At 40.8% G+C, this 27,482-nt stretch overlaps 1 protein-coding gene across 4 annotated transcripts in view; it reads right to left on the bottom strand.

Annotated features, from left to right (window-relative positions):
• Window positions 1–27,482, bottom strand: part of DENND1A (DENN domain containing 1A) — a 541,897-nt gene that overhangs the window by 221,821 nt on the left and 292,594 nt on the right. For all 4 annotated transcript variants that reach the window (XM_060154381.1, XM_060154382.1, XM_060154383.1 and 1 more), the window contains 2 exons: window positions 21,839–21,949; window positions 1,836–1,936 (listed from right to left, as the gene is read on the bottom strand). In XM_060154381.1, coding sequence (XP_060010364.1) covers window positions 1,836–1,936; window positions 21,839–21,949 — 212 coding nt within the window. The remainder of the gene's footprint in view (window positions 1–1,835; window positions 1,937–21,838; window positions 21,950–27,482) is intronic.

Below are 27,482 nucleotides of genomic sequence, written 5' to 3'. Positions count from 1 at the left end.
GTGTTCCTACCTGAAGCATCGAGACACACAGGTGAGTCTCTTCCAGGGAGAACTCTAAGGTTTCCCTGTAGAGCACATGTCTGGGGTGAGGTGTGTGGGGGACCCTGAGGCACATGTCTGTAGGGAAGGGACCTCTGTCTGTGTGTGTAAGTATGGGGCCATGTATTGCGGAGGGGGGGTGGTGCCTGTGAAGGGTGCTGTATGTCAGGGCTGGGGCACTGTGTCATCAGATCCTCTGTGCTTAAGGGGACTGGGTGTCACTGTGTGAGTCTGTCTTAGGGGACATATGTCCCCTTTCCCACCTCTTCTTTCTATCTCCCTTCCACCTTCCCTGGGTATGCTTGTTCTTTCTCTCCCCTTACCTCTTTCCTCCTCTCTGGCAGCTGTGTCTGCCTCTGCCCAGCCCCCCAATCTTTCATTCAAACAGAGAACTGGATAGAGAACACGGTCCTTTCCTTTGAGATACGTGACAGCAGAAAAAACCAATAGAGTTGGTTCAGAAGCTCAAAAGAAGCAACAAATCTATACAGAGAAATTGCCCTTTAATCTCATGAGAGGTAGGAGAAAGGCATGGATAAAGAGACCCACCTTGATAAGAAAGATACACACTAAAGAGAGAAATGAGCCAATTCACTTAGTGCTATGCACTAGAGAGGGCCGCTGATCTTCACTTCACGGCCCTGAGCTACAACTTTGCTGAACCCATGGCTTCTTGGGATGAGGATGAGCCCAACACATAACATGAGAAGGACTCCTGAATACCTTTAAATTCTCAGGATAATTTGGCTACCTGGGTGAACCTTTTCACTGAGAGGACTGCAAAACGGGCTGGAGATCCTGGCAAAAATTATGACTGACCTGGACTCAATCTCTCTGAACCAATGGTAAATGTCCTGAATCATCTGTTCTTAAGTAACAGGGCTGTGACCCCTCAAATGGGGCCCTCTCTCCTGAAGCTCTCAATTTCTGGCAGACAGTGCACAGCCTTTTCTATACATGTGTATCGCTCCCTTATCAACTTCTGCTGACTTGAGCTGTATGGAGATAATGTCTTTAATCATAATACACTGGGGAAAGAAATTATTTATAAGGACATTAGATCACACAGTCTTTTTTGTTAATCTACTGGAGACAGAAAGTGATGAAGATGATGATTCTGCAGAAACATTTACTGAGCATCTACTACGAGCCAGCTTTTCTACATGGTATCCTTTCACGTTATTTCATATCATCTTCACATAATTATGTATAGAACAACTTTATTTTGCAGATGAGAAAACAAAGCTTTTAGCCAAGTGACTTGCCCAAGTGGTTAGCTGACTCTAAAGCAAGTCAGCCTCCCTCCCTCCCTCCTCCCCTCTCTCCTTCCACTAAAACACATTTCACTGAATAGTGAAATTCCCCTCAAAAGACTTCAGAGAGTTTTGAAGGCTGGTTTGTGCTCTCAAAGCACAGCTGAGGGCAAGTCTTACAAAACGTGCCATGGCACGGCTGAAACTTGAAGACCTTGGGGATCTCAATTGTTCTTGACACCAGTTTCCAATGTGTCTTAGGAAAAAAAAGAATCACACAACTCCTTGGTGCTTTGGTTTCCCTACACTGAGGAATGCAGAAGGTATTATCTATCCACTTGAACTCTTAAGAATGCCATGACATATATGAAAAGCTGTTTGGAAACAAAGAGGCCATGCAATCAGGTGATCTAAAATTCAGATCACTTTGAAGTTAGTATTTTTAATTTAGAGTCACCAACTGCCTTACAAGTTATAGACCTAACTTGCCTGGTCATTCTCTGGAGAAGGAAAAGCAGAGGACAGGGTAAGCAGTGGCCTTACCAGCAGTAGTCCAGCAGATGTGGAGGCAGGACGGGGATGTACACGTGCTGCCAGAACATGGGGTAGAGCATCGCAGCAGACCCATGGATGCAAGCAGTCAACTGCAACGGAAGCAAATTAGAGATTCAGAGCTAAACAATTAAAGTCAGGAGACACTGTCATTTGAGTTCAGCAATAAAACTAAATATATACTTATCAATATATTTAAAATTATAAGTTAACTCAATGACCCTAATTCAAATTTAATAAGAGCTTCCTTTTCCAAACAATGTATTTTTTTCATGATTATGAAGCTAATTCACAATGACGGTAGAAAAATCTAGAAAATGGAGAAAGGGATAAAAGGAAAGTCTTCACCATCTGAAAATAATTTAACATTTTGGGGTATTACATGCATATGGATTTTTCTAATAAAAATCAGGATTACTGTAAAGACAGTGTTGATTTGCCCTTAAGTTAACATTATTTGCCAGCATTTTCCCCATATCTTTAAACATTCTTAGAAAACATGTTTTCATGCCACTCAATGAATTTCCCATACTATATTTGACCACTCTTCCATCATTAATTCATATAATCGGATCAGGTCAATAATTTTTTTTTTTTTTTTTTTGTGGTACGCGGGCCTCTCACTGTTGTGGCCTCTCCCGTTGTGGAGCACAGGCTCCGGACGCGCAGGCTCAGCGGCCATGGCTCACACGCGCAGCCGCTCCGCAGCATGTGGGATCTTCCCGGACCGGGGCACGAACCCGTGTCCCCTGCATCGGCAGGCAGACTCTCAACCACTGCGCCACCAGGGAAGCCCAGGTCAATAATTTTTATATATGGTTCCTAGATGCAGAATTTAAAGACAAAGGTTATAAATATTTTAAGGCACTTAATAAATATAATAATTGTATTAATATAATAAATAGAGAAGGATTGAGGCTCTTTCTACCCCCCCACCCATGTACTGGAATGCTGGCCTCCCTGTACCTCACTGTACCTATCTTCATTTTATTTTTATTTCTCTGATCATGACTGAAGCTGAACATCTTGTTATATGTTCTAAACTATATTTCTTAAGTAAATGGTCTGTTCATATTCTTAGTCCACTTTTTCTAATGAGAATTAGCATTTTTTAATTGATTTAAAAGCAAATACTGGATATGCAAAGCATAGTAATCCTTTGCAATGTTTTTGAAAATAATTTATCCTTATTTAATTTTCTTTGAATTTTTGGGTAAAGAGAAGGCTTAAATAATTACATGGGCAAATATTTTCCTTCATGATGGTTTCCACTGCTTTTATACTAAGAAAGTCCTCCAAATTTTTCCTCAGCATTTAACTCTTTAATCCAGCTGGAATTAATTTAGGTTTAAGGACTGAGGTGAGAATTTATTTTTTCCACTTAGTTAATCAAGTGCTCCAGCACTGTTTACTGACTAATCCTTCCACTCCCTCCTCTTCTGACTTGTCCCTATTTCATATTTCCTTTTTTTCTTAAGAGCTAGACACTTCATACAATCAGTATTTTATATAACAGAAAAATTAGGAAACAAAGATACAATGGAATAAAATTGCTACAAAATTCAATATGGTGAAAGAAGGAAAAAAACCAACACCTTTGGAGATAGGACTATGAAGTGACAAAAGTCAACAACAAATGTTTCTTTCTGCCTTTTTTCTTTAATGTTTCTTTGGTTTCTGGGAAGCCTGTTCCCCTGAGGACTTTGCTTCTTTTGGAAGCTGTTAACTGGCCTTTGCTGACAGAAGGACATTTACGTGGCAAAAGAGTGACGCGCCAAGGCCCAGTTAAAAGAATCCCAGAGGTTAGTGTAACATGAACAGCTTTAAACTGGATATTCTGCTGATGGTTCACAGTTGAGAGCTGTGTATTAAATCCAGGGCCTAAATTTCCCCCTCCTTTTCCCTCCAGACCCTGTTCTTTAAATCAGGTACATGCCATGAACAGGAGCTTATCCAACAAGCTCGCAAGAGCAGTTCCCAGTGACTCTGCCGAGGCTTGTAGGTTTAATACATTTTTTCTCAACCCATTTCGGTAGGTTACAACATAACGGAGGCTGTCTGTCATAGTATACATGACTATCTCTTTGGGCTTAGAAGAGATAAAAAATCTTTGCTGGTAGTGAGTGAATGGAAAATGAACCAACTTTACTCCAACTCCACCCTCAAGTCAGGCTGGAGGGTTACCCTGGCCTTTGGCCCCAGCTCTTCCTCCCCATCCATTAACCAACTGCCAAAGTACTCTTACTAAAGTGCAGGTCCAGTCATGTAACATCCTGCTCGGAAATGTACTTGGGGGCACACCTGGAACAGGCATGTCTTCATATCTTCACCAGTTCCCTGTCTACCTGTAAAGAAGCATCTCCAGCCACAATCTCTACTACTTCCTCCAAGTTCATCCTTGGAATAAATCATTTGCAGATTTAGGAGTAGTTATGTACTCCTTTTCCTCCCTTCTGTATTCCCACTGGCCCAGATCTGTGCCCCTAGCAAACTCCTCCTGCCCCGGGTGTCTGTGCACTACCTTCCTCTGCAAAGCCTTGCATGGCTCCACTGGGCATGTGCCCCCATTATTAATGGGACTATGACTGTATGTTTGTCCTCTCACTGTAAAGTACAGAAAGACCCTGTCTCTCTTTTGCTCAGTGGCACAATATATGTATACATATGCATGTATGTATATGTGCTAGATAATGCAATGTTTCTTGAGTAAATAAAAAACAATTCACACTTAGAATATATTCACAATATAAAGATAGTCAGTGGCTTGGCTTTTCATAGTACTGGACCAACATATTCATTGAGTCTCACAGAGTAGGGTATATATATATATATATATATATATATGACTGAAATTCCAAAATGATAACAGCAAGCTTAGAAATACAAATATGCCACTTCTGGAAAATCAAGTCAATGGATTCATCCATCCACTTATTCAATAATATGCCTACTCTGTAACTCTACAACACAATAACTAAATAAATAAAAGCACTTAAAAATCTATATGGTGCCATACAAATGTAAGGCATCATCATCACATGTATTCACTGGTAATTCTCTTTGAAAAAGTCATTCAACAGAATGTTCCTGGTTGAGAGAGAACTTGAATACCTGCCTCTTTTTAGCTTAAATTGGTTTGAGTCAAAATCCTATTTCAAGCGACACAGTGGCAGAGATCTTATCTTTAGACAATGTTCTTTTCATGTCTCCTTAGCCTCAAAAAAAAACCCTAGCAAGCTAAATGACAAGGTTTTAAAATTACTTATCCCTCATAAAAATCAAACTTTTAAGATGACTGATCATCATTTCCATTGTGGGGTTTTCTGAGGGCCAAAGCTCTGCAATTGGAGTAAAATGCTTTTACCCATTTGATTAAGAAAACAAACAAGGAGTTGTTTGGCTCTTTTCCAAAATACTAAATAGCACAAACAATGTGCATCATTTCTTGGAAATAGTGGCTAAGTGGACCACAGAAAAGTGTTATGACATATCTATGCTTAATCAGAAATAACATACATCCCATAAATTATCATTAGCCACTTACTTAAAAAAAACACAACAAAACTCTAAAACCAACCCCATTAAGAAAAAAGAAGGATCCTAAAGGCCTATGCTCATTCCTTACAGAATACAAAATTTAAAAGTAATGAAAGTATACAATTTGGATTGTAGTCAACAAAGGAGTATTGTGAATATTTAATTGAAGTGCAAGTTGAGGAAAATGATCCTATCAAAATCTCACTCAGTGGGAGAATAGAAAGATAGTATGTGTAAAATTTGCCCAAAGTCATTAGTCACAATGAATATTCATCAGAAGCCAATTATCAATCCCATTTAATGACACCCCAAAAGATTTTGCCCTGAAGCAGCTGAATAGTCTAAGACTCCAGACAAAACTAGACAAATTACACAGCCAACAGCCAGTCTAGCCAGGACACAAATTGTAAAGTAAACCACTGGTGGGTTTTTGGACTCACTTTTCGCAAATTCTGTCCTCAATTAAAGGTACATAAGGTCAGTCTGATTTTGGAGCTTTCTATATGGCTCCATAGTTTCCTTTGAGGCAAAGGGAGAGAAAGGAGAAGGCAATGGAGGTAGGACATGAATGGAGAGCCATCAATGATAGGGTTTGAAAAATCACAAAGACACATTTTTTTTTCAGTTTGAGGTATTACTTAGGGATAATGCCCAGACTGTCACAATCTTAGATACCAATTCAGCTGATTCCTAAGAGTAACTCTGCAATTAACATGGGGGGGAAAAAAAAAAAAGGAATTTCAACAGAGCATGTGCCATGCACCATGCTGGGGGTTTAGGATCTTGCAAAGTACTATTTTAGAGTTAGGGGTGTGTGTGTGTGTGCGTGTGTGTGTGTGCGTGCGTGCGTGCGTGTGTGTGTGTGTGTGTGTGTGTGTGTACCACATTTCACAGATAAGGAAACAGTTTCAGAGGTGAAATAACTTGCCCAAGGCCACACAGCTAGTAAGTGACAGAACTGGGACTCGTATCCAGGTCTATCAGACTATAATGGCCATCTCCACAATGCATAAGTTAACTATTGTGTTGAGTGCCTATGCTGTGCCAATACATTATGCCCAGGATTCTGAGCTAGGTGAAATATTGTCCCTGTTGGCATGGCCAAATAATGTAGAAAATTATCTAGAATTTGCCTTGCTGTTAGATGACCAAATATCTAAAGCAAAATGCCAATTAACAGAAAATAATCATTTTAAAAACACACACAGAGCTGATCACTTCCTGAGGATTAGTTACATTTAAGTAAGGTGGTATAGTATCTTTAATCCATAGGAAATTCTAGACAATGAGGTAACGAGTATTAAAAGGTTTAGATTCCAGTGTGGGCGCACCTACTGGAAAGTCTGGCTTTCTGTCACATACTTTCATGGAGCTTCCACTAAATCTCTTTTTTTTTTTTTTTGCTGTATGTGGGCCTCTCAATGTTGTGGCCTCTCCCGTTGCGGAGCACAGGCTCCGGACGCGCAGGCTCAGCGGCCATGGCTCATGGGCCCAGCCGCTCCGTGGCATGTGGGATCTTCCCGGACCGGGGCACGAACCCGTCTCCCCTGCTTCGGCAGGCGGACTCTCAACCACTGAGCCACCAGGGAAGCCCTAAATCTCTTTTTGATCTGAGCAGGTCACCTCCTCTCCTGGGTCTCAATATGGAAAACAAGAGGCTGGACTACACGATCCCTGTCCCCCCTTCCAGCTTTGACAACTTTGATCTAGAGCAATTGCCATCCTTTGACATAAAGAATTCTCCTCCCCTGCCCCAGCTCCCTTCCTCAGCCATACTTGACTAAGCGTAAGTACAACAGACTCAGTCTCAAAGTTGGTCTTGCTTTCTCAGCTCTGCAGTCACAGGGGCGCACCTGAAATTCATGTGCTATCCAGGAACCACCACTGTTCAGCCACCCCATCTCCATCACCTGACTGTGGAGAGCACAGCCTTCCTCCATGCTTGGTCCCTGACACTCTAAGGATCTCAGAGGTAGATAATCTCAGGAGACCAAGGGCATGAGACTAAAGATGTGAGCTCCACAAGGACAGAGACCACATTTGATTCTCTCCTTATCTCTAACTATGCTTGACACAGAGCAGGTGCTGAGTAAATGTTTGGGGAATGCTAGAATGTCTCCAGCCTAACATCATGAGGAATGGTAGACAAGATTATCAGACATTTAACAAATTGCAATTGCTTAACAGATCACAACTAGAAGCTGTAAATTCTGAAGAGGTATGAGATTCCAGGTTCCAAAAGTTGAAAGAGGAAAAAAAAAAAAATCAGAGGTCAGAGTCACTATTCACATCCAAGAACTCAGAATGTTAAAAGATTAAACTGACACCTGCTTCATCACAGGGTTAGAGCCATTTGGATTTCTCCTCTGAACATAAACATCAGGAAACTGATAAAACAAAGAATATAGAAAGAGTACCACATTATTAACCTTAAAGGGTCACTTTTCAATCTACCGATTTCAACAAAAAATAATCCTATGTAGAACAATTGTAGAAAACCGTATGTGTCTTAGAGAAGTTGTTAGCTTTCTCAATTTGAGAACTAGATTCTTCTATTTAATCATAAACCACCCTTGTAGTCATAAGGAAATAAATGGTGCCATGGTTCAGACAAGTGATTCAAACAGTGTTTTGATTTTTATTTCTTCGTACATGTAAAACCTACTATAAGATCAGCAAAAAGTTTTAAGTAAAACCTTCGGGGACTCTGAAAGTTAATGTACTCAACCCTTCGAAGAGTATGAGAAAAACCTTTAATTATAAATGGTTAAAATTGTGTTTACTATAGTTAGTGAGGGAAGAGTTGGCTTTTTAAGAAACTACCAAAGATGCTTTAGCAGAAAGAGAAATTAGAAAGCCTCAGAAATCAAAGGCCTTCAGCTCTTCTAGACAGATGCCGGACATGTGAGTAGAAAGAAGGAATGTCCTGCTTTTTTTAGAAGTTGAAATGTAATGCTTTCTGTATTTATTTTTTGTAGGGTGGGAAGGGCAATCTATCTTCAAGGAGTTTTTCATTCAGTTGGGTGGAACTCATCATACCTCTTGCTTCTCCACTATTCTCTGGGGAAAGGGAAGGAAAAAATTCCCACAAAAACCAACACAGCAACATGGAGTCAAGTCGAGTGCCCTACACTAAGAGAAAGGTCATCCAGGCAAGAAGGAAGCTTTTCCAGGCAATCATCTGCCTACTCAATCACTTCTCTTTCTGCCTTCTCTTCTTTTTTCTTAAAGCTACCTACTAACTAGAGTAATCAGAGTAAGTTATTAACAAGGGTAACAAGTTTCGTGCCAAGATCTGACACTTCAAAACATCAAAGCAAATAAAACTGACAGAGAAAAGCTTTAGCTACCAAAGCAGAGGCAGATACTATGATATAGTAAACTACAGTGTAAATAAGCCTATAGCACCATACGTGAGGAAACTGCAGACTTTTTTTTTTAAGATGAAAAAGAAAAAGGTAAAATTACATTGGGATTGATAACAATTCATTTAAATACATGGACAGCTACTTCTCCATTCCGTGCCTATGACAGATACTCTGACTGTGGAGTGAGGACATGGCCTGCGGATCCCTCTGAAAGTGCAACCGTTGGCAGTGGATCCAAGTTGGCACTCAAGAAGAAATCTATTTTCATCCCCAAGTCTAGTATAAGTGGATATTTACATTTCTTTGAAAATATTTCTAAGATCATAATTTATGTTTAGCTAATTTATATATTGCTTTAATAAAGAATCTCATTTTTTAAAAGAAAGCAAGCATAACTGAACACAGAATCATGAGAACCTATCTGTCAGGCATCCACATGTGAAAAAGAAACTAAGAAACCTGCAGGTGGTAGGAGTTACTAGATTTGAAGGCATAGGGAAAAAAAAATTTCCCCTGCATAGTTTTGTCAGACAAATCCAACCTCAGAAAGTGACAGTAAATTCAGAAAGATTGAAGCTATAAACAGACACCACCATGACCACTTACTCAGCATTTACTATCTGCCAAGCACTGTTCTAAGTGCTTTACATGTACTATTTAACTCACCTCATCTTCACAGCAACCCTATAAGGTAGGCAGCATTATTGTTCCCATTTACAGATGAGGAAACTAAGATTCCTAGATGTTAAGGACTTTGTGTAAGGTCACAGTAGTGGCAGAAGTAGGCTCTAAACCTAGGGAGTCTAGCTCTGGAGTTCGTGCTCTTAGCTCATAGGAAACTGCCTCAGTGCTATGATCTGTATTAATCCGACAATTACTGAGTATCCACTATGTGTACATGCCACGCCCTCAAGCAATTTAAAATAGAACAAAATGCGAATAATCAACTTCAACACAAATGCATTAGGAAAGAGGTGCTGTAACAGAGGTTCAAGTGTGCTAGTATATAAAGAAGGAATCGCTAATTCTGCCTGGGGCAAGAATCAGGCCTGCTTCCCAGAGAGAGAGGCAGGAGAGCAGAACCTGGAAAGATGAAGACAGGAAGCGGTTAGTCTTCCTCCCTGGGAGGCTGGTCAGGTGGTAATGCTAGGTCAAGTGAACATAGCAGCTTCTTAGGCCACTCCAGCTCTACGTAGTGATGACTGGAGACTTGAAGAAGAAATGACAATTTAGTCAATGACTATGTGACTAGTGAGAAGTGGGTGGATATGGAAAATCTCATACGAGTTGCCATGACTATTCTCTGTTTTTTGGATTCATTCACCATCCACTCTCACCAGTTGTACTAATTAAATCTTCAGAGCTCTTCCAGGATCTCTATTGCCTTCTTTGCTTCTGAAAGTCAAATCAGACCTTACTGCCCTGAAAAGGTAGGATTCAGAGTCAACATTTACTAAATGAGTAGTATGTGCCAGCAATGGGCTACCTGCTTTCATATCTATGGCCACTGAATCCTTTCAACAACCCTGAGGGGGGTATTACTACTAACCTCTTTACAGAAGAGGACAGAGAGTCTCAGAAGGATTAAGTAAATTGCCCAAGGCCACATGGCTAGGGAGGATTAAGTTACACAGGTAGAAATTGAACAAAACCATCCTGACTTGAAGTCTGGTGCTCTCTCCTTCAGCCCTGCTGTCCTTTTTCTTGGGAAAGTACAGCAGAAGCAGGGCTGTCTGAATCATCTAGCTGGGAGAACACATAGATATCGAGATAGCAGAAGAGAAACAATGTGAACTTTCACAAGGTCTATACTAGCCCCTAACTACCTAGTCGAACCTCACATCACATGACACTTGCTCACCAGGGACCACACTTTCAGCTTGCAGAAGCCATAGGAAATTCTGAGTTCTTATTCTCACTGACTCAGCACATAGTACGTGCTCCAATTTCTTTAACGAAATCCACACAGATGCCTGCCAATGTGAGTGCCATTTAGGGCTTTTGCAAGTATATTAAGATGTCAGTGACTTGAATATTACCTGTTAGTGTTTTTTAGTAGAGATCTGATTCATAAGAGTCATATAAAAAAGCTATCAGTCTTATAATCTAAAGAACATACGATTTGTTTCACAAATTGACCACACTACTAAAATAATAAACAAGATACCCTGCCAATGTTCTCAATGCAATGGCTAAAAAGAAACATCACCTCTCTAGATCTATTTATACACATGTATCTAAAATTACACTGGTGGACTACATCAGCACCCAACATTACTGAGACCTTAAATAGGATATACTTAGCTCTGTCCTGTTCTAGACCTGCCAATGTCAAAATCAGAGGTCTCTCAAAGAGAAATATGGAAACAAAGAATTTTTTAGTGCTAATCTGTACTCACAAATATTTTCTAAACAAACTTAATCAGCCTCTATTACACAGTCTCAAAATGAAAGGAACTCTAATGATGCAAAATAATCAAAGAATAAATACTGTCTTAGAGAACTGTCTATTCACTGGTTCTGAATCTGCTTGTGTATCAATCATTTGGGGAACCTTAAAAAAATAGACATCCCACGGTCCCATGTTAGATCTTTTGAATCAGAATGTCTGGAGGTGGTGCCCAAGAACTTGAATTTTTAACAAATTCTCTGAGTGATTTCTAACACAACTAGTCCATGGATCAGAATTTGGGAATCACTAACAATCTGAATCCTCTGGCTAGTCCAAAACATGTGCTCAATGTGTTGAAGCAAGAGGCAGGAGAGGAAGGTAAGAACTAGTAGGGAGACCATGGCTGGTTGATGTCACAACAATTTTTAAAGTATTGCAAATTAAACTGTTGTTACTCTCTATATTACATAGTTTATATAGTCTCCATAACATCAAGGTTCTTCATTCTAGTTATAGTTCAACATGAACAAGAGAAAACGAACTCACACATAATTACATGGAGAACACAGTTCAAAAAGCAGTTAATTGTATTTACATTTAAAAACCAGAGAAAAACCACATAAATAAAACATACCAATCTTTACTCCTATTTCCTGCCAATGGAAGTTCCTTTCATCTATTTCTAAGTTTTTAATATTCTCTGAGCCACAATAAAATTTTATGTGATGGAGATTAGACAGGCTATGCTATTTGAAAGTTTGGCTGCAGAGTCTGTGTTTCATGCCACTTCATTACATTTTGTTAAGGATTTCCCTCTTCACCAAAAGGGATTAGTTTTCTTCCCACTTCTTTGAATACTCTTCTTAGGTTGTTAGTGTGAACTAGGTTAATCTCTCTCTTTTTTAACATATAAAAGATGAACAGAAAAAATGTTCGATTTATTTTATTTTTTAAATGGAACACTAAATTTAGTCTTAGAATTCTCTGTTTGGTAAGTTTCCAGTTACAAGGTCTTGGCTTCCCTTGAGCACAGTTTGAAACAAAATAATGCAGTTTGTTCCTACGGCTGGAACATGCAGAGTGGAGTGCGCAGGCAAAGAGGCCCTGGCTCTAGTCCAGTATTTCAAACCTTCTTAAACTGCCACTCTCATCTAGGCTTCAAGGGCTGCAGATAAGCAAACAGGATTAGTTACTTCTAGCCCAGAAGAGCTAGGAAAGCCTTACACACATCATTTAGATACCCAACCCACTACACAGGCTGGGGTAGTCACGGCCAGGTGGAGTTCATCAGGAAAGAAGTAAAGATGAAGCTAAATCTGAAAAACTCCCTAGTCCACAAATTGGCCCTTCTTAGGTCACAAGACCAGGTGGTGATAAGATAGTGGATGCTGTCAGTGGAAGTGGATGGGACAGGACTGGAGCAAGGCTGGAAAGTTACCCATCCCTTCACGCCAACACTGAAGTGTCTACTAAGGGTCAGACCTGAGGGTGTGGAGGGTGGGGTGGGTGGGGGAGAGGCAAGTATCACCCACCACTCTCCAGGCCACCAATGTCCAAGACCTGCGCAAAGCCCACATTCTCTCGGACTAACAGGAAGACACTGACAGGGAGAAGATATTAGGTTTTTTTTTTTTTTTCCTTCTCTATATGACGTACTATCAGAAAAGTAGTAATTATTTTCACAGTTATGGGTACCACACAAATAATTAGGTGTGGAGGCTCAATTAATTAGGTAACAGTCTTGCCACTAAACTGTGCTTCCTTCCTAAGAACTTGTTTTAAAAAGCACCTGCTGAAAAAACAAATACACATTCCTTTGTAAAGTAAATATGCTTTTGTCATCATTTAACTGGATATTCTTAGTTTTCACAACTTCTTGCAGCACCCCTATGTCATAGAGGGAGCGATTAGGGCCAAGACACACAGGGGCTGAAAGGAACTGCAGTACACAAAACCTGAAGCCACAGTGAGCTGGGGGAGACATGCCCCAGGGACGCACCAACGCTGGACTCACAGCAGAGGAGCGGCACAGGTGGGGCTGGGAGAGTCTAACAACACGCAGACAGAGTGGACTGAATCTGAATGGTGCTCATGGAAACGGGGCTTTGGCCAATAGGGTCAGTATGCCAGTTAGAGATTCACATATTGGCCTTCTGCTTCCCTGGTGCCAGGCACACAGAAAATGCTCATCTGAAGTGAAAAGCTTAGGTGTGCATTCCAAGGCAATATCCAGACTGAAATTCTTTCTGTGATTTCAGATCCATGGTCAACAGAATCATACCAAAAATATTTCTCTGGGTACAAGTGTCAAAGGGAACTCATGACAAACGAGCTACCAGGAGGGCAGTATGAGATAGTAAGAAGGGGGTTGGCTTGGAGCCAAGAGAAGGGGGTTTTAATCCCATCTCTGCTGCTCACTTACACAAGGCACTTCAACTTTCCAACTGCCAATATTCTCATCTGAAAAAGGAAAATAAAACCAACTAGTTCTTAGGGTTCCTGCAAGAACAAATGGGGAAAAAAAAAAGATTAGCACAGTAACTGGCACATAGTAGGTGGCTCAAAAAGGTTAAGAGAATTTTTAAAGAGTGTGGGGGATAATTGGGGACCTGCCATATAAAATATAGAGCAAATCTAAAGAAGGGTGTCCTACATGCTTAATCTACGGATGCTGTCAATACGCTTTTGGTAGTCTTGGAGCTATGTACAGGCTACATAAGAAGCTTCCCTAAATACTACACAATCAGGATATACCTTTTACCCAAACCAGCCTTACCAGCTCCACCAGCCACATCATCCACCAGCTTTGACTCAGAGTATCTTTTTGGCTGTTTATGAGAACTTTCAGATTCCCTCAAGTGTGACAGATACTCTTAACAATGTGTCTCTGGTTCTTGTGACAGTTCCCACACAAGGATTCTGATGTTCGTTTAAGAGGTGGCACCTGATAAACATAACCTGGTCTCCACAGCAAGCACTCTGAAGGGGCTAAGAGTCATTTGTACGTGTAATTATTGCTTGCTTCTCCCTTTCCTGAAGCCGAAGGCTCCCTTCCCCTGACACTGCATCATAATGACCCACCTGCATATCTGTCTCTTCTATGACTAGGACGTGACCTTGGGCAAGTTAACCCATCTCTCTGAGTGGATGGGCCAGTCTGTAAAATGGGATAATATTGCTCTTCTAGGACTTCTGTTGCAATTAGATGATATTATCGCTATAAAGGTCTTATTTTAGACCTACTTGCTATCCAGAAGAGTTATCAAAAAAGCAATATGAGTTAAACTCAGATATGAAAATCTGTAAGAAAAATAGGGCCTTTGTGTTAGAAGAAATCTCACTGAAGTATTTACATTAGAGAACAAGATGTAGTTAAGCCTTCCCTATTTATCATTTATAAAGGAAAACGATCAATATACATTAACTGCACAAAAAGAACAAAAACTTAACATTTTTCTTATACAGAATATGACAACATTATTGACCGAGAAAGCCTGAAATGAATATTACCTGACTCTGGACTAAATATGGCTGGGTTTGTCTCTATTGACGCACAGTCATTTTTATGGAAGACGGCACTCTGGGGTGTTCAACAGCTTTTATCTTTCAGATTCTTGATGGCTCTGAGAAGCATTAAGCCTACATCTTATCAAACAAAATTGAGAAAAATCTGGTTTGTCAAGGTATGACAGGCCACATCTGGATCTGTCAAGAGAGGGTCATCAGAAACTTCAGGCTAAAGTAGCCTTTGCATTCTCCTTCATCGAGAAGATAATAAAAAGCCACTATTAAGGAAGTAAAAGACAACAATTAGAAAACATTTTAATTCTGAAATTGAAGGGGTCCAGAGGCTTGGATAAAACTTATGTCTGAAAAAAAACAAAAAAAACACCACAACAACAACAAAACCCTGATGTCTGCTCAGCTACTTATCCCCAGAGAAACTGCACATAACTGGTCGGGATGCTAATGATCCCATGTGAGGTACAAGGAGACCCCTCCCCTTCCCTAAAGAGATTTCTACCATCAATTAGTAAAACTCAGAACTCAGTTAAGAGTCAACTGCTTGTTAAAAAAATTTTTTTTGAGTCAAAGTAATGTGTTTATAGTCTGAAAAACAAAACAAAAACTGCTAAAGGCTTATACTACTGGCAAATAGCAGTCCATCTCATGATTTCTTGATTTAAAATTTTAAACATTAGGGCTTCCCTGGTGGCACAGTGGTTAAGAATCTGCCTGCCAATGCAGGGGACACGGATTCGGGCCCTGGTCCGGGAATATCCCACATGCCGCGGAGCAACTAAGCCTGTGTGCCACGGCTACTGAAGCCCGCGCACCTAGAGCCTGTGCTCCGCAACAAGAGAAGCCACGGCAATGAGAAGTCCGCGCACTGCAACAAAGAATAGCCCCCGCCTGCCGCCACTAGACAAAGCCGCGGACGGCAATTAAGACCCAATGCAGCCAAAAATAAATTTATTACGAAAAATTTTTTACACATTAACATTTGACTTCCCATTACAGATGTTAATAATTTATCAAAAACATACACATACACCTTATGCCAGACTCTGTTCTAAGAGTTTTGCAAGTATTAATATCAACTCGCTTTATTTGACATGAGGTCACTGGTGACTGAACAAAAGCCGTTTCAGTGGAGGTGGGGGCTAAATCCTAACACAAGACAGAGGAAAGAATGAGAGGAGAGGAATTAGACAGGAAACAAATATCTCTCGAGGAATTTTGTTCTAAAAGGAAGAAAACAAATGGGATAAAAGGAATGTGGTTAAGGATGTTTTGTTTTGAAGTTTGGGAGACACTATACCGTGTTAGCAAGTGCCTAAGAATGTACCAGTAGAGAAGAAAAAATAATGATGCAGGAGAGAGGAGCTCAGTGCTGGAGGAATTTCCGTAAAGTAACAGGAAGAACGCTGAAGTGTTACTTTCTCTATGAGGCACTCCTTGGCCATCTATCTAAACTGCAATCCCTGCCACCTCACCAGCCCCTATCCACTCTCCTCCTCTGCTTTACTGTACTCCTTGTACTTAGAACTAGCTCCTGTACCATATATTTAATTCACCTCAGTTATTGAAGATCTACCCTACTAGAATGTAAGCTTCATATGAGGACAGGGATTTTTGCCTATTTTGTTCACTGTTGTATCACCAGTACCTATGAAAGTGCCACAAAAAATATTTGTTGAATGAAGTCAGGTGGACAAGCGGAGTGGCTGGCCTAGAAAGGATGGACAGTACATCCACAATAGAGAAGGTGAGTGGAGGACTAGTGACGACAGGAGGTTGACAGGTGTGGTAGGGGCTGGTGCCACTCTCTCCTGAGTACTTCCATTAGATAAGGATAGAATTTCAGGTTAGAAATAATTTTCCCTTAGAAGTTTAGACACTGCTTCACTATCTTCTGGTTTCTACAATTGCCATTGCAAAATCTTGTGCAAGTTTGATTCTTAACCTTTGTACAAGAACTATTTTGTCTCTATCCCTGTATTGTAAAATTTCATGATAAAAGGGCTTGGTTGGGCTTCCCTGGTGGCGCAGTGGTTGAGCGTCCGCCTGCCGATGTAGGGGACACGGGTTCGTGCCCCGGTCCGGGAAGATCCTACATGCCGCGGAGCGGCTAGGCCCGTGAGCCATGGCCGCTGAGCCTGCGTGTCCGGAGCCTGTGCTCCGCAATGGGAGAGGCCACAACAGTGAGAGGCCCGCGTACCGCAAAAAAAAAAAAAAAAAAAAAAAAAGCGGCTTGGTATCTTCTTTTTTAACTTTTCAAGAATTCTAAAAACTATATACATATGAAAGTATGTAGATCATGTAAGTGACATTTAAAGGAGAAAAATTTAACATGCCAAAACCCAGCACCTATTTCAGGGTTGGCCAACTACAGCCCGAAGGCTAAGTCTGGTGTGCCTCCTATTTTTGTAAATAAAGCTTCTTGGAACACAGTCACACTCACTAGTTTACTGATTGTAAATTACAAGGTCAGAGTCCAGTAGTTGCAATATTGGACCCTTTACAGAAAGGTTTGCTGATCCCTAACCTAGCTCAAGACAGAAAATAATACTTCTGATGTCCCACATATGCCTCTTCCCAACTATACTCCTTTCACTCCCTTTGAGGAAACTACTACCTAAATTTTCTGTTAATCATTTCCCCCCTCCGTAGTTTGTATGTATCCCTAAATAATATACCATTTAGTTTTTCTTACTTGAATTTTATATTAATGAAATCATACTGTATATTCTTCTGTAGCTTGTTTCTTTTACTCAGAATTCTGTATTAGAGACCCCACCATGCTGATAGTGTAGTTCATCTTCACTTACACAGTGTTCTACTGTATGACTATGCAACAATTTATGAGTTCTCTGTTGATGGTCATGTGGGCTCTTTCCAGGTTTAAAAAACAAAACCCAAAACAATGCTGCTATGAACATGCTTGCACATGTATCCCACTATACATGACCAAAAAGAGTGTGTAGGTATGTGTATGTATACACACACACACAATTCCACCCAGGAGTGGAACTGCTGAGTGTTGGGCATATGCAAATAGTTCTATGCCACATACTCTTCAAAGAGTAGTACATGAAATTCTCCAATACATCTGCAATATAACACTTGGCTTTATCAGACATCTAATTTTTGCAAACCTAGTGTTTTAATTACTGTAGTTTTAATTTGCTTTTCTGTGGTTACTAATGTGGTTGAGCATCTTTCCATATATTTATTAGCCATTTAGGTTTCTTCTGTGAAATGCCTATTTGTGCTTTTTGCCAATGTTTCTATTGATAGATTTGTCTTCTGCTTTTTTTTTTTTTTACTGTAGTAGTTCTTTATATATTTCAGATATGAATCCTCTGTCAGTTTTATATATAGCAAATACCTCATCTCAGCCTGTGCCTTGTCTTTCCATTCTCTGAATGGTTTTTTTTTTTTTAAGATGTTGGAGGTAGGAGTTTATTAATTAATTAATTTATTTTTGCTGTGTTGGGTCTTCATTTCTGTGCCTTTCTCTAGTTGTGGCAAGTGGGGGCCACTCTTCATCGCGGTGCGCGGGCCTCTCACTATCGCGGTCTCTCGTTGCGGAGCACAGGCTCCAGACGCGCAGGCTCAGCAGTTGTGGCTCTGTTGCTAGTTGGGGGCCTAGTTGCTCCGCGGCATATGGGATCCTCCCAGACCAGGGCTCGAACCCATGTCCCCTGCATTAGCAGGCAGATTCTCAACAACTGAGCCACCAGGGAAGCCCCTGAATGGTATTTTTTAATGAACAAAATTCACAATTTTAATCTTTTCCTTTACATGATGCATATTTTGGATTATTTAACTGAATCCATTTCTACTCCAAGATCAGAGATTTATTCTCCTATTTTGTCTTCTAAAGTTTAAAAATTTTGCCTTTGACATTTAAGTCCTTGATCCATTTGGAATTCAGTTTTGCAAGTTGTGTAAGATATAAATTATCTCCCTTTTCTTCCCCATGTGGATTATCAATTATTGAAAAGTCCATCCGTTCCCCCAGATTTTACAATGCCACCTCTGTTGTATATGAAGAACCCACACACATGGTCCGTTTTTGCAATCTCTATTCCGTTCCATCAGTCTATTTGTGTATCCCTATGCCGTTACTAGCATCTTAGTTACTAGAGGTCTATAAAAAGTCTTGATGTCTGGTAAAGCAAGCTTTATCACCCATTCTTTTTCTTCAAGTATATCTTGGCTCTCCCTTTGGCTTTCCATATTAATTTTAGAATCAGGTTGCCAAGTACTATGTAAAATCCTACTGGGATTTTGAATGGAATTATATGTAATCTATAATATACGTCATTTATACCTTTAATATAATGAGTCTTCCTATTCATGAACATGGTCATGCTTTTTCTCTATTGAAAATTCATATTGAACACTTGAATTTTCCCTTTCAATATGTTAATGTGGTGAGCTATAGTAACAGATTTTCTAGTATTATCAGCCTTACATTTCTGGAATAAAGTCAACTCAGTTATTATGAATTATATTTTTTATGTATTTGCTACTGTTTTGTTTAAGATTTTTACAGCTATGTTACTCAGTGAGATTGGCTGATAACTTTTCTTACTTATAGTGTCTCTTCGTGTAGTTGAATGTCAAAATTATACAAGTGTCACAAGAAAAGCTCAGGGGGTGTTCCTTCTTTTTTAGACTCTTAAGGAGTTTGTCTAAGATTGAAATTACCTGTTCCTTGAGATATTTGATAAAACATACCTGTAAAACCATCCAGGCTGAGTGTTTTGGGAAAAAAAATTATATATTGATTCAATTTCTATAAATTAAATGACCTATTCAATTTTTATATTTCTTCTTAATTCAATTTTGGTAAATTATATTTTTCTGTTCATTTCACCTTAGTTTTTGAATGTTGGCATAACATTGATAACAGCATTTTCTTAATATCTAAGATTTCTGCTGCATCTGCTCTTTGTGCTTGTTGATTTACTCCTTTATTTCATTTTCGTTTTGGGAAGGAGCAGAAATAACTGTGTGTGTTTAATCCCCTACATTTATCTAAAGAAAATCACACAGAAGATACATTCTTCCTTATCTATCACATGGAGAAATAACAGAAACTACTACAAACTGTTGTAGTGACAATTAAATGAGTTAATAGATGAAGAGGGCTTAGCACAGTGCCTGGCACATATTAAAGGCTCAAAAACACCATGGGAATTCAATTCCACTGTTATGATGTCCTACTTTTGTTCTACTTAAGTTTAATTCTTCAAAGCAACAGTAACTGGTTAGGGACTAGACTCTTTCGAACGTACTCTTAATCTATCCAGCCTCATAAAGAGGCAATGATAAATCTGGTTGACAATATTCTCATTCTGAACCTCAGTCTGGGTGTTCAGGCCCTGAGATTACCAACTACACTTACGAGTTTAAAACCAAATGCAAAACAAAGCAAGAGGTCTATTATGGGCTGTTTTTCCCTTGAGGGCAAGGGCCATGCTTTTATCACCTAGTATGCATTGTAAGCCTAGCACCTAGCAGGCAATTAAAAAATTGTGCATTCTTGGGCTTCCCTGGTGGCGCAGTGGTTGAGAGTCCGCCTGCCCATGCAGGGGACACGGGTTCGTGCCGCGGTCCGGGAAGATCCCACATGCCGCGGAGCGGCAGGGCCCGTGAGCCATGGCCGCTGAGCCTGCGCGTCCGGAGCCTGTGCTCCGCAATGGGAGAGGCCACAACAGTGAGAGGCCCGCATACCACAAACATAAAAAAAAAATTAAAAAAAAAAAATTGTGCATTCTTGACAAGCAAACAATACCAAAAAAATAATAAAATTACAATGAAAACCATAAAGAAAACTCTAATGGTCTCACTAAGTTTGCATTATTAGGTGCCTTGAATTCATAGGTAAACACATCGGTAAATCATAGGCCTATGATTCTATCCATAGGAACTTCAATAGGGAAATTCCCACCATAAGAAGGTCTTTCTACCCTCTCAAACAGTCAACTTCTCCTAGTCAATATCTTTATGTAAGTTTTACCTCAAAAAGAAAAAAAGATACTGTAAACAGATATTTAACTTTAGTTAATGACAAACATACGCAATTATTGAGGGGAAGCATAGTGCTGTCTGTGATTTACTTTGAAATGCATCAAAAAATAAAATGGCTTGATGGATGGTATGAGGGATGGATAGATGGATAAAGATGTGCCAAAGCAAGCATAGAAATATGTTAATGGCAGAATCTAGATGGAATAACGTGGATGTTCACTGCAAACTGATTTCAGTTTTCTGTGTTTGAGAATTTTCATAATAGATACTGGGAAAAATATAAACTATACTTAGCAAGTTAAAAAAACTAACATAAAAAGAATAAGAAAAGTATTTATATTATATAGTAAAAGTTTTTACAATATAAAAAGAGCTCATCCCAATTTATTTTTTTTAAATCAAGAGCCCTATAAGATAAATGAGAAAAGACATTAACAAAATGCAAATTGGGGGGGGGAAACGCATGGAAAATGTTGTTACCTTTAACCAAAGAAATTAAAAATAAAGCAAACCTGCAATACCATTTGACGCCTATTTTATTAGGTAAATTAAAGCACATGTCCATGAGCACACACACAATTCTGGCAAGGCTGCAGTGCAAATGGTACACTCACGCACAGCTGGCAGCATCCACTATAAAAAAGCACAGCCTGTTTGGGAAGCAATTTGGCATCCATAAGTCATAGCACTTATTCAGTCCTTTGACCCAGTGGTCCCAATGCTTAGAATACAAACTGTATCAGTCAAATGCAGCCGAAAGATGTTCACTGCAGTGTTAGCTACTAAAGGATTAAACTACGAACTACCTAAATGGCCATGAAGAGAAAAAAGATTTAGCAAGTGATGACACATCAGTATAATGGAATATGATACAGACATATAACAAATGACAATAATGGAAGAATGTGGAAATATGTAAAGTGTTCATAACACACGATCAAATGGGAAACTATTTATAATTGATTGTGAAACTACAAGAATAAATGAAATGTGCATTGACACTGTGAAGGAACATGAATAATTAATGAAAATGACATGTTACTACCTGAGGGGATTGTGGTTGATTTCTTCTTCTAAACTCTCCTTTAATCTTTCCGATACATCTTTCAATTAAAATAAAATTCAAAAGCCCGCCTCGACTGTCTACTCACAGTGCTGAGCTTGCTGCAGATGATGAGGATCCGGCGCTCGCAGAGCATGCTCGCGTACAGATGCAGCATGTTGTTTACGTCCACAGCCACAAAATACTCTGTCAGATTTCTCTAGGAGAAAGAAGAAGGGAGGTTTGGGGATTACTTTGTTTGTTCTTATTAAAAACGGAATCTAACAGAAGCACCCGAAACAGAAAATGATCAGAAAGTATACTCCCCTCTTCCCCAGTCCTATGCTTTCTCCCTGGGAGGCCAAATCTCACTCACATGTAACTCATGAAATGTAAAGTTGGAAGAGACCTTAGAGATGAAGGAGTCTGAGCAATCACACCTTTGGGTGGTGATTACAGTTTGCAACGTGAAGTCACATGCAGCACTGTGCTTGTTCTTCACGTCAGCTCCGAAAGGTGAGCCGGACAAGAAGTCTGCAATCTTAAAAATGAGGAAACCAAGGCAAGAGAGAGAGGCCAAGATCAAAAACCCTAATGAGCAGTGAAGATGAGACCGCAGCTCATATCCTCTGACCCTGGGTCCTAGAACTTTCCCAATGCACTGTGCCATACGGCTAAGCAAAAGAAAGTACCCAGGGACCACAACGCTTCTGGCACAGAGCCTGTTTCTGTCCAACAGGCCCCACCTGCAAAGGCCAGGCATGCTCCTCTCCTGTCATCACTGCTGGGGTCCCCTCCTCCACGGTTTACATTCTCTAAAACGCCTCGGCTGGAAGTAAAGCAATTTCCAAGATCTACAATTTCCAGGTATTTCATCAAAAGGGGGAAAAAGCCATTGAAGACAAGCAGTAGCAAGTTGTGACAAAGCAGTGTTTTAAACTAGCTTTTGTGTGTAGCCTGCGCTTCACTCCTTTTATTAGTACTGTAGATCAGTACTCTTCAGATTTCAGAAAAAGTGTAATGTGTTTCATTTCTGCAACCTTTTCTATACCCACCTGACTTTAATAATACACATGAATATGCTAATTTCTTCAACGTTACAGGTTTTCAATGCCATACAACATAATCCTCTGAAAATGAAGGGGGTTGAAGAGGGAAGGATGGCTATTGCCAGGGGTTGCAGTTTATAATGATGAAAGATCCATAACCCATAAATTCAAGTAAACCAGGTGGATTTTATATGCAAAGTAGCATAAAGTGCTTTTTGACAATATTATGGGTTGGGAATAAGAATGAGCACTTAGGATTTATTATTGTTTGATTTGAGTACCAGGTTAACTATCGACCTTTATAAATAAAGCATGAGTGAATTAATAGGTCTGCATACTGACTACCTACCAAGTCCCAGGCACTGGACCAGGTACTCTTAAACGTGTAATTTTAAGCAATCTTCACAAAAATCCAATGAGGTATTATTCTTTCCAACATATAGGTAAACTAAGTCTAGGAGAGATTCAGTAACTGGTACAGTCAGATTTTGGACACAGATGCAACACCATAGCCCTATACTTTCCCTTACATTACATTCTTCCTCTTAAATACTTTTAAATATCTACAATATATGAGGCTTTACATATATTATTTCACTCATCTTGAAGCCACTCCTTGAACAAACATTATCATCTCTATATACAGATAAGAAAACAGAGGCACAGAGAAGTAACTTGACCAAGGTCATATAGTAAGCGGATAAGGCATTGCTCAGTCTTGGGTGGGTTTGTCTTTAAACCTGTGTTGTTGTGGTTGTTGTTTTTCTTTTTTTTAACCACCGCGAAAAATAGTAGATAAAACTTGTATTTGGAAAGAACATGCAGGATCAAAGTACGGCAAAAGAAAAAGTATTTCTGTTAAAAATTGTTATTCCATTTATTGAGTAATCCTTGTGGGCCAGAAAATAGGTGCTTTACCTGCATTCTCTCTAATCTTCTCAACAACCCTGAGGAAGGCATTATCATCTCCATTTTATAGATGGGGAAACTGAGGCTCAGGAAGGTTAAACAGTCTTCCAAAGGTCACCCAGCTGGACAGGGCCAAGTTTCAAAACCAGGTTACCTGAACCCCAAACTCTCGCTCTAACCGCCACACAAACTTGAAAAACAAAACTGAGCAAACAAGAAAGGCAGTATAAATTAGTCAACAAGTGTACCTCTGGCCCAGTGGACTGAGGAGTGCTGAGCTAATGAAGTCAGGGTGGGGTTTGTTCTGAAGACAGTGACATGGCAGAGTTATTCTCGCAAACAAAAATACAAGGCCCTCAGCTGAGCATTTCAGTAAAATGCTTAACTGCTGATGAATTACATGAATTTTTCTTTTAGGAGAGGATGGAAGTAAAAAGAAAATAGAAATGAGGAGCTTAAAGAAGGCCAGAAAGCCCATTAGCACTTTTGACAGATCCAAAGATAACTCTGAAGCCACCAAAACGTGGCCTCAAGAGTCTGCCAAGAAGCTTCACGCTGGGTAGAAATATGTTACACAGCTTGCCGTCCAAATAGGGAGACACAGCGTCAGAGACAAATCCTGCGCCTTATTTTGGTGGGAGAAAAAAAAATCACAAGGATACTTTTGTGGATGGGAAAGGGAACATTTCTGAAATAAAAACACCACTTGGTTGAGGCATAACCCCCAGGCCAACCAGGTTCTGAAGGATTCAGGTGCTTGGTCCAAAAACTCTACACAGGTATGTTAAAAATATGTAACATTTAACCAAATTCTCTCTAAACTGTCATGTACTTTTTTTGGTATTTCTCATCCCATCTGTGCTGATTACCAAGATATTTGTGTCTAAACAGAAGCTGTCTTTCTTATCTGCTTCCTCCCTGCCTCTTTCCTTCTGGGACGCCACCCGCCTAGGCAGTGGGAGTGGGTGGGAATGGACTGGAAACCTCGATCAGCCACAGCAGCACCTGTGGGGCAGAACGGACCTTGGGAACACCTGGAGGGAGCCCTTGCAGCTCCCATCAAGCCTTATCTCAGAAGAAAAGCCCTCAGAGAGAGGGGCCTCCTTCCCCCTGCCTTTAAGAATCCGGTAGCTTAAGCTACAACCACCCTCAATTTCTCAGACCTGCCATGCTTTTCACACCCCCAGGCCTTTACTTCCTCTGTTTCCTCTGCCTAGAAGGCTCTTCTCTTCCTTGAGGACACCATTTACTTTTCATGACTCAGCTCAAATGTCACCTTCTCCTGAAAGGCTTCCTCAACTCCTCATTTGTCAAGCTGCCCTTTGTGATTCCATGACAATTTGTCTCTATCATATAATCACTCAGTTACAAGTATGTTTTTGCCACCAGACTGAGATCCCTTTGGGTAAAATGATGTACCCCATCATCTTAGCAGTTTGATGAAAGAGAGAATCAATGAGTGGAGAAAGCAACTGACTGAAGACTACTGCTCGTTAGCTCAGGCGTGAGCAGGGTGGTATAAGAGAAACACGAGGGCCTCGAAGGGGGACAACGTGGTACGTTAGGAAGAATGGACCACTTGACTTCAGAAAACCTGGGTCTGAGTTGGATGAAGTGATCAATTACTTAGTAATGATGAAGGGCCCACAGGAAAAGAACTGACATTGGAGACTCACAAAGTCAGGTAAGGTAGCTGGAGGAGGGAGAGCTTTTAAAGGTGTCAGTGGCTACATTCATTTTTGTTTGTTTGTTTATTTATTTGGTTGTGTTGGGTCTTAGTTGCAGCAAGCGGGCTCCTTAGTTGCAGCATTCAAACTCTCAGTTGTGGCATGCATATGGGATCTAGTTCCCGGACCAGGGATCGAACCCGGGCCCCCTGCATTGGGAGTGTGGAGTCTTAACCACTGTGCCACCAGGGAAGTCCCTACATTCATTTAAAATGTAAAGAAATAGGTGATTTGTTCTTCAGGTAACTGAGGCAGGGGGCAGGGAGAACTGTACACAGAGGCAGGTGTACATTTCACAGAGAGGTCAGGGGACGAGGAATAAGAAGAGAAGGCTTCCACGGCAAGTTGTCCTAAGTTAAGACTGTAGCCAGAACACACTGTGAGCTTATATTTATTAAAAAACACAGGTATGCCACTTTCTCCCAGCATTTGGCTTCAGTGGAACTAAGTCTTCAATCTTCCATTTCTGTCTCCTATAATCAGCCAGTCAACAAACACCTGTTTGACTCCTACTAAGTGCTTAGTACCACCCTGGGAGCTAGGCCTGCAGAGATTAACTAAACATGATCCCCATTTTCTAGGAGCAGCGTTAGACCCAGAAACCTCATATGCCAAGAACTGTGATCCAGGCTAGACATGCGCCAGGGCTGGCTGAGAAGGGAAGATTCAACTCTGCCAGATGGATATGGGGGGAAGGCTGGGGAAGACTTGACAGAGGAGAAGATACTTCTCTGGGCCTCCCAACAGGGGGTTCACTTAGGGGACAGGGGGAGAAGCGTGTTCCAGCCAGAGGCAAGGGGGAGAGAGCAGCTCTATGCAGGTCAGTGGAGTGAAGGGCAGGGTGCAGGGCAGGGAGCGTGCTGGGGCAGGGGAGCTGAGTTCAGATCCTGTGGGAGCCTAGACTTGATAATAACAGGGAGGTAACAAGGAGCTGCTGAAGAATCAGGATGGTCCTATCCTGTTGCGGAAAGATCTTCCTAGAGGTCCTGGAGAGGATGCACAAGAGAGGGCAAGCAGGAGGCAGGGCAAGCAGCTAACAGGCTACTGCCACATTCAGGGAAAGAATGAGTACAAGCTATTCAGATAAAAGCTTTGAATATGAATGTCACAGATCTCTGTAAAGTGGAATCACAGGACTTGACAATGGATCAGACTCTGAAAGGGGGCAGGAAGGATCTGGGACAAGGCCCAGACTTCCAGGTTCCTGTGCTCGACATCTGTCCACTTGCCCAACAAGTTTTTTTTAAAGGGAGAGTCCAGTCTTTTAATAAAGGATCAATCCTCCTTCTAAAGAACCATCAATCCTGTCAAACATGGTATTGCTGTCCACCTAGTCTTAGGCCCAGTGTCCTGGGTTATAATGCCATCATGGCGAAGCCTAAATAACCACCCCCTTTATTCCCTGACAATTACTCCTCCATGTGACTCACTTGCTAAAAAGGAAAACCTTGCTTAGACAGACTACTTCCCAGTGTCCATGCTCAAAAGGGCTCAGTTTTCTCAGTGCTAGTAAGTTTTTAGGCTTAAGGAAGAACGTTCCTTTTCTATTCATGGAGTTTAAGCATATTTTCAGTTACATATAGTTATGTGCCTCTGAGCATCCTCCTATATGCCTAGTAATTATTATTTGGGCCCACTCTGTAGGGCTGGGTAGCAGGGACACAAAGCTGACCACTTTCCAGGCCGAACAGGGCTCAAGTCCGAGAAAGGTCTCTGGTTAACAGAGAAAGAGCAGCCCGGAAGTTGAGCTTCGGAAGAGGCACGTACAAGGCTCTCCAGGCTTTTCATTTCTACAAAAGCAACAGCGCGGAAGAACACTTCCAGCTCTAACTCTCTGTGGCTCTAAATCCAGACAAAGAAGAAAGGAAGACACTTGGCAGAACCCCATTTCCCCCAGGAGAAGCCCCATAATGGCTGCTCCCTTTTAGTTGTCCCTGCTGGCTCCTGTGCCGATCCAGGTGGCTGGGGACTTCAGGCTCACTGCGATCCACGCCCCGGGTGAGGAAGCAGGTGGGGGTGGGGGTGCTGATGGGAGGTGGAATGGGCCTCGGAAGGGAGGGGATACAGT

The sequence above is a fragment of the Lagenorhynchus albirostris genome, chromosome 7, assembly GCF_949774975.1.
Source record: "Lagenorhynchus albirostris chromosome 7, mLagAlb1.1, whole genome shotgun sequence".
Lineage (NCBI taxonomy): Eukaryota > Metazoa > Chordata > Mammalia > Artiodactyla > Delphinidae > Lagenorhynchus > Lagenorhynchus albirostris.
The sequence above is the reverse complement of the archived record's forward strand: the minus strand, read 5'-3'. Positions and strand labels throughout refer to the sequence as shown.